We start from the raw sequence: 12774 nt of genomic DNA on the forward strand, positions 1-12774 counted from the left end.
TTCCTAAACGGTTAAGGAGACAATTGTTAACATTTGATCATTATTATTTATTTTCCACCAGTAACTGCCTAAGTCATACATCCAATTTTTTTTTTGTCGGCGGGAGATGTTTATATAAATCCACATACATATATTAAAGCATACCCTTTATAATCATTAATAACCCTTCCGATTCCCACCACCGAAAAATAAAAACCCCAATAATAAAAATAATATAGCTCCCCATAAGTCGCTATAGGTCATCATAGATAAGGCAGGCTTAGAACAGGTTCCCACGATTTTTTTTGTTAAATATACCAGTCTGCAACGGACGAAAGCGATATTCGGAATTTTCTATTTGAAGGATTATATTATTGCCTTGACCTTTGCAAGTACATTAATAATTAAAAGTTAAAGTTTAAAAGAATTATGGTCACAGAAGCGCAATGTTATTAATGAGAAACAAGAATAGTCTTAAGTATTGGATGGGCGCGTACCCACCACGCCGAAATTACTACGGCTATTACAAGTGATATAATTGTATTTATTTATTATTAGTAGTAGTAAAATATTATGCATGTATAGTTATATTGCTCTGCATTAATTCATATATCATGATTACCTAAATATATAGGCGCTATCCTGTGTATAGGTACATTTTAAAATGAAATGACAATTCTATATTATGCACAATGCACATATATCATAGGTACCTACGGCCAAACATTGAATAAACGAAGGAAAAAAAACAGTTCTGCATAATAAGCTATAGTAAAACTATAACAAATACTTCAATAAAAATGTTTGTTTGAAAATACACATATTTATTTACCTACTTTTGATTTAAAAATGCTTTTTTCTGTCTTTTGCAGACTTATTCAATTTTTGGATACAAATCATTGCATGGTATTAAAAATGGGCATGTATACATGATTATTATTTCAAATACGTAAATACGTTAAATATAAACGTACAACATAACAATTAATCATATTTTTAAGTTGTTTTATTTGCGCTGTTCTTGCTATTTTATTATTTTATTATGATATAAAGTTTTTCAAAGATGAGAGAGTTCATTTTATCTTAAATGAGTGTAAAAATTTTTTTTGGAATAAAATATATTAAATAACCCTTTAATATTAGACCCAGGGTTATGTGTTACGTGTATTATGATTTTAATTATCTGAAAACCAATTTATTTTTCCATGTTGTTTATCACAATTTAATAGATTACTATATGCTTAGCTGTTGTTTTTCCCACACATAGAATAAACTATTCAAAATTAAATAAGCGAATATAAATATTATAAGTACAAACAATACTCATATAAATATATAAGTACTCTATAAAATAACAATGAATAGGTTTTCATACATATAATAATAATAATAATAATAATAACAATAATATACGTATGAGTATAATATATTATTGTAGCGTAGGTAATGTATTGAGAATCCTACCCAATTTTTATGATTCAATAAAATATATTATATAGTGAAGGAATACAAACTCCGTTATAGTCCTATAATATGTGATGATAGACATGTACATTGTATAAAATAGTTTTAAGTGATATTTACAAAAGGATATTCTATCGTTTATAGTTTTATAGATATTTGTATTTCTTGTTTAAACTCATTAAGAATTCGTATACTTTGGTATTAAAGAAAGTATACACACACCCATACACATACATACACGTTATATATACAGATAAGTACATGAAGTTTTTTTAAATTTATTTAATTATGGAAATAGCCGTATAGGGGAGGTACGGCGTGTATGTCAAGTAAATTTGTGTGTTTGTATAACAAAAATCATTTTAAACGAGCATTACGATAGGGAGTATTTTTTTTTTTTGGGCAGGGGCAGTTTTTCAAAGCGATATTTATGTATTTTTAGTATATATATATGTATATTGTATATATATATATACCTATAAGTTTTTATTTTTATTTTAATGCACCTTCAGTTTCTTTATCATTTAAAGAGTCACGATTTTGACGGTTGTATCAGTTGTCATTGTGTGTGGTGGCCCGCATCGAAGTTTGTTACCTGTGCTTTATTCGTCCGAAAACCAAGCTGTAAAAAAAAATATATACATATTTTAAAACATTAAATAAGACGGAGTAATTATTAAAAACAATGCAATCTATTTAATAGTATAAAGGTAATAATTTAAATAAAATTGCTCTATAAAAATAAGTACATAATATATAGTAACTACAAAGTACCAACAACTGTATTGATACTCGTATTCCTATAACTAAAAGCAATATTGAAAATATATATCAAGTAAGTATTTAATAAAAAATTGTAAATTATTGTATAAATTGTATTATATAATAAATAATATTTTTGACTGTGATTAAGTAAGTGATCTACCGTATAATTCATTAAATTATTGATAAAATTGATGACCTAGTGGCTAGGACCGCATGACAGCATGTTGGTGTATTACTACGCTTTCAAATAAAAATAGTCGATGAATCCGATTTAACCAACGTGAACCAAAAATGCGCTTTCTCCCTTACTACAGTATATAGTCTCCAACGTTCTAATTTGTGTACATTTTCAAATGATTCAAAATGTTTACACTCAAAAACTAGGAAAATAATGTGTTTTTTATTTAGAAATAGCACAATATGTTTAACATGTTAAATAAATAATAATACTATAGGTACAATGAACAAATAAATGAAAATATCCAGCTTCCTATACTTCAGTTTTCACATACCTAATGGCTAATATAGTAATATTCAAGATAAAACAAATTCTGCAGTAAATATTTAGTAGTCTAGTAGATCAAATACTTTACCATACACCACATAGTCATATTTTATATTTTAAGTGGACTCTAAGTTAATGGTATTCCTATACTTTGTTGTGTATAAAAGTTATCAAAAGAAATGTAGATACACTGTATCTATAATTTAAATTTTATTATTTTTCATCGTTCTATTTATTAACTTATTTCAGTTATAAAAATCATATTTTTCACGTTGAAAGTATGCAAATGGCTGGCAATTAATACAATTTTTTAGAAGGAAATTTGTATATAATCATATATTTTCGTTGGTTGTTATGAATAATATCAGAAAAATGTCATTTTTAATTAAATAGAAATGACAAGTATACATTTTCAAAAAATGTATAAAATAAAAATGCTGCTTTTATACTAATTTTCACCAGTTAAATTTAGATGTCATATGAAAATTTCTGATATTACATTTTATAATATAGTAGAAAGTACCTACTTTCTTTATAATAGGAAGTTGTAATAATATGCATTTATTATGTCAATAATTAAATATTATGTTTAATTTTATTATTATTATTTAACTGTATTAGGTACGTTCTTTAAAATTAATTTATATACTTCATGTTATAATTATATAATTTATAAAGTATAGTTTAAGGGAATCACTTTATTTCATTGTGTGTATTGGTACTGTATAATACTGTTTATAGTGTAGGTATATTAATATATTATATTATTATTACAGTAAAATAACTATATATACGAAAATAAATTATAAGTAACTATACAGTTATGACACAGTTACAATATTTAGATCAATTATTTTAATGTGCAGAGTAAATTTTTAAAAACTACAATAGATACAAAAGTTAACTTTTTGAGCGATTCATAATATATTATTAATAACTTGATAAAAAATAATTTGTTACTATGTGAATTGATTGAACTGCAATAATAATTATTAAAATACCATGGTGCACAATTTCGTGTGAGTAAAAATAAATAATAATAAGCCATGCAAATGTACATACATTAAATGGGTATTTAAAATAATAGCTACATGTTTGATATAAACGACTGAATGAAATTACTGATGGATAATTAATGTAATAGTCAAAGAAATATTGATAATCGATTCAATCATGTAAAAATGTATAATATAATCTATATTCTGTGCATACTGTTTTAGTTCGAACGTCCACAGTCATGTATCGCTGATGACCAGCCTAATTAAATGGGTACTAAATAATTTAATAATGGGAGGACTACAATATTTAAAGGTTTTTTAAGGCATAGCATTTGTTTTCAATTCTTAGTTTCATATATATTTAGGAGTTATTAATACTGAAATTAAATTCGTGATAATATGTAGCAATACTAGTGCATAACACGGAATAAATATAAAAGTATTAAATAATGTACAATTTAAAAACAAATTACCTAATAATAGATTACATACCGAAGAGAATAGTGTGTTCGAGTTAGATTGTTTCAACAAGAATTATGTTCAAGTATTTAAGTATCAACGGTTGTCGAAACAAAATGCATATAACACATGACGTTATTGGAACGAAAAAATTATAATAATAAATAAACGGCACACAAAAATATAAAGCACACAAAACAAAGCATGATTATCCATTGTGTAAGTATAATGTATTAATGTATAATATATTATGTATGTGTTTCTCTCCTTTTTTTAAAAAAATATTCCGTTGCTTTGTTTAATGTCTTTCTCTAGTTTATTGTGTAGGTATAGAGTATAATATGTTGAGAGGGTTTAAATATGTATAATATTAGGTATATAATGTACATTATATCCCATATATAATATACATTGTCAAATACAAGACACGTCATTAATAATAGCACAATAAAATTATGTTTTATTTCATTAACTTTTTACCTAAATAAATTATTCTAAAAATGGATAATACTGTGTTATTCAAACATTATAAACGAGTAATATTTAGGAAATATTATTGATATTATATATGACCTTATATTATAGTACAACGAATGTCCTAAATTCAGCTAAACAACAATATTTTTAAGCTGAACACATCAATCATTTATATACATAATACATACATATATATTTATATATTTAAATGTATATATATATATATGTATTTATTTATAATGTATACATATATATTTGTATATATACTATTATATATTATATTGGTAATCAAATAAGTACTAAAAAAAAAAAATATATATATAATATATAGATAATACATAATTATGTTTATAGTATTATAAGGATAAATCAAAGTTGAATTTTGAATAAAAAAATAAGCTTTAAAAACAATATTTGTTAATTTTGTGTGTTTCTAACTGAAATTTTATATCATATATAATTGAAACTTGAGGAATGCTTAATTAAATTCTATTGTATATTGTATTCGTTTTTAAACAATTATTTTTGTGAATAGGTAAATTTGTATAATTTCCCGGTATGTTATACATTCTTAAGCCATCAAAGTGTTTTTATTGGAACTTACCAACTATAATGGCTAATATTACGAGACCAATAACTCCCATTATGATCATCATCTGAAACAAAAAATAAAAAAATTCTTTAATTCAAAGTTTTTTAAGAAAAACCTATATAAATCTATCAAAATTGATAATTTTAAAGAAAAATAAAATAAAATGAATTATTTTAAATTGTAACCACTAACCATACATTATGTTTATAAATAAACAGAGTCCTCATAATATAATATAGAGCTAGTAAAGTATTTACTCAAAGATCAGAATGAACAAGTATTATGATTTTCCTGTTGGCCATATTGATCAATTATTGTAGTTAACTCGAATTGTATTTATTTAAAACTATTATTTTATTTCTTTAGTATTGTAATGAAAAATAATTTAAGTATTGAACTAAATATTCTACAACGCTTCATTTTGTTTTACTTATGAAGCCTGCATATTTATTACTATATTAGTAGAAACTAGAAAGCTATAAACACATGGTACATATATTTGTTGAGGTAGGGGTTCTAATCGTTTAATATTACGATGTGTAAAAATATAAGTGATATTTAACATTAATCAAATCCACCCTAAGTATAAAACATTTTTAAATGCCTACAAAATGTAATGTTATAAATCTATTTTAATTTTGGGTTTTGAGTCATTTTTACAAAGTATATTTCTAGTAACTATAATGTTTAGCTAGTATTCTAATATAGAATTCCATAATAAATAATGTTGTGTACTTTTTAAGTGGTTAGAAATTTAGAATTATAAAAACAATAAGATAGGTAATTATTGATAAGAGTAATTATTAGGTTTGAAAAATTGTTTTACTTATTTACAAGTGGGTGTGGCCCATGGTTAAATATTCGGTTATCTCCGTACATCATAGAATTAGTTAGAACGTATTTGGTTAAATTATAAAAAAACGTTAGTTGACTTTATTCGCGTATGTTACTAACTTTTACAGTCTACAGTGGTTAGAGTAATCAAAAAGTATAAATTGTGTATTTTTCTTCCAATAAGTCTCATACAATTTGTGTTTTCTCCATCTTTAATACACAATAATTCCAAGATTAAAAAGTTATTTAAAAAAAAAATTATTTTTAAATTAAACACTATTGTGTGTTAAAAATGAATCATAATAATAATTACAAAGTTTATGAAATAGCAACTGTCTAATAAGTTATGAAGGGAGGTAATTATTTTTAAATAATCTAATATAATACGGTCTATGAATTTTTTTCACCAAAGGTTTTTTGATAATTTAAATTTATTTTAACTCTTTTGACATTTTTAATATTTAATACAATTTTTAGAAAAGTTATTAAAACCATATAACACTTCATAGATAATAGGATAAATGTATAATATATTAATGGTAATATGTTTTTTTGTAATCGTAACTTTTGTATACCAACCTGACTTTACAAAAACTAAGAATGACGTATTCAAAATTTTCAAACTTTAGAACCCAAGTTTATTATCTATGAATGAAATAGGTACTAACATAAAAACTTACAGAAATGCAATCATAAACATGTTTCTAAATATTATCGACTTGTGTTTAAAATATGGTTGCAAGTTTTTAGTAAAACTACTTCTATTTGTTTATAGGTAAAGCATTCATTAGATATTTATTTATGTATGTATGCATATAAATATATTGTGGTGGTTATCTTGCTGCATATTTCCGGTTATGCTATTATACTAACATTAGTATTATCCCAATTTTTACTATCATTTTGATATCTAACACGCAGCGTAACAAATTTACTTTTAACCATTATTAAAACTTAAGGATCTAAAATCGTTTTAAAATAAATCCGAATGTTATCAAAATATGCAAACATTAAAAAAATTAATTACCTATCTATATGTCTTACATTTGTTTTTAAATCTCAACTTTAAGTTTATTAAACAAGGTAGGAATTTAAAAAAAATAAAACCGTTTATTAGGCATAATAATACTACCATTTGATTTCAAAACTTAAATATATAACAGCAATTCGTGTAATTTTCGAATTGGTAGGTATATTTATAAGAAACTCATGTCCGTATTAGATAGGTTTAACTATAGGTACCAACTAAAATATATATTTCATATTATTTTCATTTTTCATAGATCGCCTATAGAAGAATCAGTGTATGGCGGCGCCCCCATATTTTCTCATAGACATGTCGTTTTCGGGTATTTGACATTTTGACCTATTTTTCAATATATTTTACATCAAATTGATACACAAAATGACTAATAACAGTCGTGTACCTTAAATATAATACAACATGCTGTTAGAGTCAATTTTATTCCATATATCCACAATCCTATATCGGTCTTAGGTTTAATTTCATAGACATTGTTGATTTAATCTATTAACTACTGGTCTATATAATATATTAATATGTTTAAATAAAAACTCATGAGGTTAGACATAATAATGTTGGTTTTAAAATATACTAATCTTTGTAAACAAGATTGTCAAAAATCGATTTTTTCAATCTAATAAAAAATAATTCTTTAATAATTATGAGTTCATCTTTTTTCTCTCAAACTGAGTCGTGCTATATGTTTTTGAGTAATTGATAAAAATAAATGAACGAGTATGAATTTTCATATTTTTTAAATGCTTCTCGATGTTGAATAATGTAACTAAATACCTTTAAATTTTGTAGCCAAAATTTCCTCTTCAGTTTTCCAGCTTGTTGTTCAAATTGCGATGCCCCTTGTTGTAATGCATCTGTGACAAAAAAAAAAAAATAAATACAAATAATTAACAATAAATAAAAAAAGTGATAAATAATGAGCTAAAACGGTTTAAACCTGCTCTGTCATCCAGTTCGGAGAGTTTTTGATCCCTGTCCAGTACCTTCATCACGTTCGTCTTCATAATATCCACCACCTAAAATACATCGATTAATATAGTAAGTATCAAATAAATCGCATCGTTTTTGAGCTCGTACACACCTCATCGACTTGTGCTTGTGTTTGTTGCAATCGCTTTTGCGCCGCGATTTGCTGAGGTGTCTTCGGGCCTCCGACCACTGTGTCATCTCCTGCGGTAAGTCCAGCGCCTGTTCCATCGGCCCTATTTCATACATACACAACTTACAATACACGTGTAAATGTATAATGCATATTATCATCATATTCATAATCATCATAATCATCATCGATCGTTGTACGAGTAAATGGTTTCTTTGGCGACGCGAGAAATGAAGAAGGGCGTATTATGTTTTATGCAAAAAGGTATTTCGACCCTTGTCTGTTTGCTGAATTACACGAAATACTGTTTGTTGTATTTGTCACGCGTGCTCAGCGGGGCCATGTTTGCACATCGGATTCCTGAAGGTGGGTACAGGACACGCGTTTTCACAATAGCCGTCGTAATATAGCTAGCAATACACAATATGTGTTTCTACGTAGGTATGTAGGTAGTTCACTTGACCGACTTGCGTTCCGGGCGATTTTAAGGGTGTGGAGATCGAAAAAAATCGAGTACCCAGTACAATATGAATTAATTTTGTTGAATTTTTTTCAGAATTTACTTTTTAATAATTAACTTTACTAATTTAATTACGTATTGAAATTAGGCAAACAAACATGAAAACAATTGCAATTAGAGTAATACAGAATATACTAAGCATTAAATACATTGTATATTTAGGCCTTTCGAAGTTGTTTTTTTTTTGTCAAAAAAATATAGTTTTTTGAAATTAAGAGTGTTCTATAATGCCTATCCAAAATCAAAACTTAATATTATTTAGTTTTTAAATCGAAGTAGCCAAAAAATATATATATATATTTCTAATGAATAACTTCATTCAACTGAATTCAACTAACCCATATGAATATTTTATTAAATAGTTTATTTAATATACGTTTAACATTTTTTAGTACCTATAGTGTGTAAATATTGATATTTTTTCCGACTAATTGTAGCGTTATAAATGTATGTTATAAACATTTTCGCAATATGATTATACCAAATTATTACACATAAAAAGTGTATTTTCTATTTACTGCCATTACTGTTTATCATTTAGTTATAAATACTTAATTTATGTTCTATTAGATACTACAGTAATACTTCCAAAGCAAAGTCAGAAATACGTATTATAAGTATTATGTTATGCATATAATATTTTCACCTAGTATTAGCCCCGATTAAAAAAAAAATCGTTCCGTACACTTTATGTTGTATATTATTTCAAGCTGCAGCTTTAAGTGTGAGTATACGGGCGAAGTTGTAAAAATAATTTGGACATTTTGAATGCTATATATAATAATATAAGCAGCACATTTATTTTTAAGTTGCATGTAGGTACTGAACATAATATGAATTTTCGTACTTGTGTCGTACTGAAATGCAGTGTACACTAAATAGGGGCTGTCTATATAGTGCACTGTGGGTAAATAATATAATATCGTGTGTATAAAATACGCCGACGAAAAGCTGCAGCTGAAATTGACCTATACCGGCTATACCTATATAGGTAGGAACTCTGTGTATAGCTATATATGATTATACAGCACACCATCATCGCCGCCTCCCACTGATAAATCGATGGTAAAAACGGGGGGCCGCCTACGGGATTACGTGCAGGAAAGTTCAGATGAAAACACGTACACATCATAATAATATTATAACGTATAATATACATAGATCCTGGGACGTGATATAATATGTTATACGCCTATCTGGAAAAAACGGTCTCTGTCGAAAATATCGTAAGGCGCGTAAGTTTCATTCAGAGCGGGTTGTTACGACTTTACGAGGGTAACATATATCTCGCACAAACGGGCGTGGTGGTGGCACCGGCGGTCGTTGTGGTGGAGTGGACTTCCCCGAAAGCGAATTCCTGTCGGAAACGGTCTGGAAGGGTTTGGCGGTGGGTGGGAGAGGGTGGTGGTGGGTGTCGCGCGGAGAACACTGTATATATACAGCTATATTATACTCGACCGCGTTTGGGCGTTGAGCGAAAACAGCCTATTCCACTCCCCGCTGCCGCCACCGAGGAAAGTTTGTGGGAATTCGAAAACGACGTGACCCTCGAGCTCACGCGGGGACGGTTCGATGCTCGCATACGAAACTGATGTGACAACAACAAAGCTATATTATATGGAATATATTTTACACATTATATTGTAACTATTGTTCTTAAACGAACTCCAACATAAAATAATATATGCATGCCTATACTTATAGCGGTATAAAAGTAAATTATACTCACATTTTGTCCGTAAAGCGATCGGAATGACAACGACTCGACTACGGTCGCTGCTGTACGCGAATGTGCGAGTCGTGCGACGACGACTGCCTATATAATGTATATTATATTATATAGTTTAATATGAGCGCTGTAAGTGCAGCAGTGGCGACTCAGCTGCAGCGTAGTTATGTCTTACCTGCGCTACGCGGCGAATAGATATAATATATAAAGTTCTTCTTCAGTCTTCTGTCGCAGGTTTATAATTTTCTCTGTGGCACCTGTGCGTAGGGGTATTCTGATAACGTATATAGGTACACCAGGCCGGCGGGATATGCGCGGTATAATATGTTATATTATTACAACGACGACTATGTGAGATGGTACCAGACTAAAATTCTTTTTGAAATTAAAGTTTGTTTTTGCCAGCGGCGGCGGAGTCGACGACGACTGTAGAAGGCACTGGCTGCCGTGAGCTCTCGCGCGCGCGTGTGAGTGCCCGCCAGTACTGTCTGTGTTCGTGTGCGCGCGCGCGTCGTCCCACCGTACGTTATATAGTGACATATATAGTGTCTGTGTGTAAGTTTTCGCCTCAGCGTGTGCGTAAGTTTTCGTGTGTGTGTGTGTGAATGTGTGAGTGTGTGCGTGTGTGTGTGTGGGTGAGCGGCGTCCGCTCGACGATCGATCGGGTCCCTCGGAACGGACTACTCTATAAGCGACAGTGCCGCGTCGTAAGGGAACGGAACACCGCGCGCACCCCCGTCGAGGGCGCTACACATACCAGCTACAACGCCGCCACCACCTCCACACCCACCTTCGCCACCTCCAACGACTCCACCACCGCCGTCCAACTGCACGGTCGTATTAACCCATACAGTTGTACGTGGCAGAGTCGCCCACAGCGGACCCGCTCGCCGCCGCCGTAACCGACCCGCACCGACACCACCGGCGTCCTAAACCACCCCCGCAGACGCCTCGCAACCGCCGCCCACGCACCGCGGAAACCAAGGAAAACCTTTAGCGCCCGTATACGCGTATATTTATACATATATATTGTACATACGGGATGTTCCATTTTTACGCAACACTACTTTATGATTTCTCAAGTCCATTTTCTTGGTCACCCGAGTAAAATATGTATTGTGCTGGAGAGAAGTTCCCAACACATATTTTGTTCATCATTCGATGCACCTTGACATTTTCAGAAAAGCTTTCTATTCCTGCAAGTTGTGTTAAATTAATGTGTTGGATAAAATAAACATCAAGATGAAAAAACCCTATGACACCGCAAGCAGATACAATAATGTATAGTCATAATATTATATAGATTATAAATATGATAAATTGATAACAAATACTAGCTAAACAATTACACATATTTTTGTTTGTAAAAACTTTGTGTCATAAATACTTTACACTTTGAAAAAATTATACATGCGTACAATGTACACTTATGACTTAAAATTACTGTTACCAGTTTAATGCGGATCACCCCGTATATGGTGTATATGGTACATGCGATTTCGTCGCGCGCAACGCTGATTCCTCGACCGTGGGCGTCCTCCGCCAACGATTATATATTATTATTATTCTATATTGCTCTTAGGCGGCAACGATCGAATTCGGGCGTAATATATGCACATGGCGCGTTTTTACATGCACACGCTATATTGGAGTACGCATAATACGGATATGCGTGTATTGTGGGTATAAGGTGTATCATAATATATGTATATATACCTGTTATTTATGTTTACACACACGGCATGACGTCAAAAAGACACGATAGTCGATAATTGTCCGTCGCAAGCATTTGTCCATTTTACTTATATGCATGTTGTATTGGGTGTTTAGGTACATACTACGCGGATATGTACGTCATATTACATATAATTACTCATGTACAAGATTGGTGTTTCAACATATGATTTTTGGCATTTTTCTCATATTTCTATGCTCAAATTTTCTATTTTCGTTATTATTGTAGGTATTGCGTTTGGTAATGTTAGGACATGATAGGTATACCGATGACTCGTAGTAATATTATGCAGCTCTGCATAATAGTTCGCGGTTTCCGTGACCTGATTGTACCGATATAAGATAAACAGTGGTTTTCGCTCATCGGTTCGTGTTTTGTTTTTCTCATTGTATACCTATATTATAAATAACTAGATATCGATAAAACGTTGATAAAACCAGAAAATATATATTTGTTTATTGATAAAGTTAAGGTTAATTTCTAAATTATGTAGTTCACTAGTGCAGAGAATTTAAAAACAAAGTTTTATTTTACATATTTTAAAAGTGTTTGGTATATTGGCGTTTATTCAACAAT

The 12774-nt window shown here is 29.7% G+C and overlaps 1 protein-coding gene across 1 annotated transcript; it reads right to left on the reverse strand.

Annotated features, from left to right (window-relative positions):
- Positions 1 to 1387: 1387 nt before the first annotated feature.
- LOC111041614 (vesicle-associated membrane protein 2) lies at positions 1388 to 11050 on the reverse strand. Its single transcript, XM_022325926.1, has 7 exons — positions 10639 to 11050; positions 10464 to 10550; positions 8197 to 8317; positions 8053 to 8131; positions 7890 to 7969; positions 5252 to 5303; positions 1388 to 2065 (listed from the first exon to the last, which is right to left on the reverse strand). Coding segments are annotated over exons 2-7 (354 nt in total). The 5' UTR covers positions 10466 to 10550; positions 10639 to 11050; the 3' UTR covers positions 1388 to 2045.
- Between the last annotated feature and the right edge of the window lie 1724 nt (positions 11051 to 12774).

Source organism: Myzus persicae, unplaced genomic scaffold (genome assembly GCF_001856785.1).
Source record: "Myzus persicae strain clone G006 unplaced genomic scaffold, MPER_G0061.0, whole genome shotgun sequence".
NCBI lineage: Eukaryota > Metazoa > Arthropoda > Insecta > Hemiptera > Aphididae > Myzus > Myzus persicae.

What these genes read in the sequence shown, in the direction of transcription:
- LOC111041614 (XM_022325926.1), bottom strand. An exon ending in CACAAGCACAAGTCGATGAG is followed by an intron (nt 8,132 to 8,196) that starts GTGTGTACGAGC and finishes GATGTATTTTAG; the next exon opens with GTGGTGGATATTATGAAGAC. An exon ending in CGAACTGGATGACAGAGCAG is followed by an intron (nt 7,970 to 8,052) that starts GTTTAAACCGTT and finishes TTTTTGTCACAG; the next exon opens with ATGCATTACAACAAGGGGCA.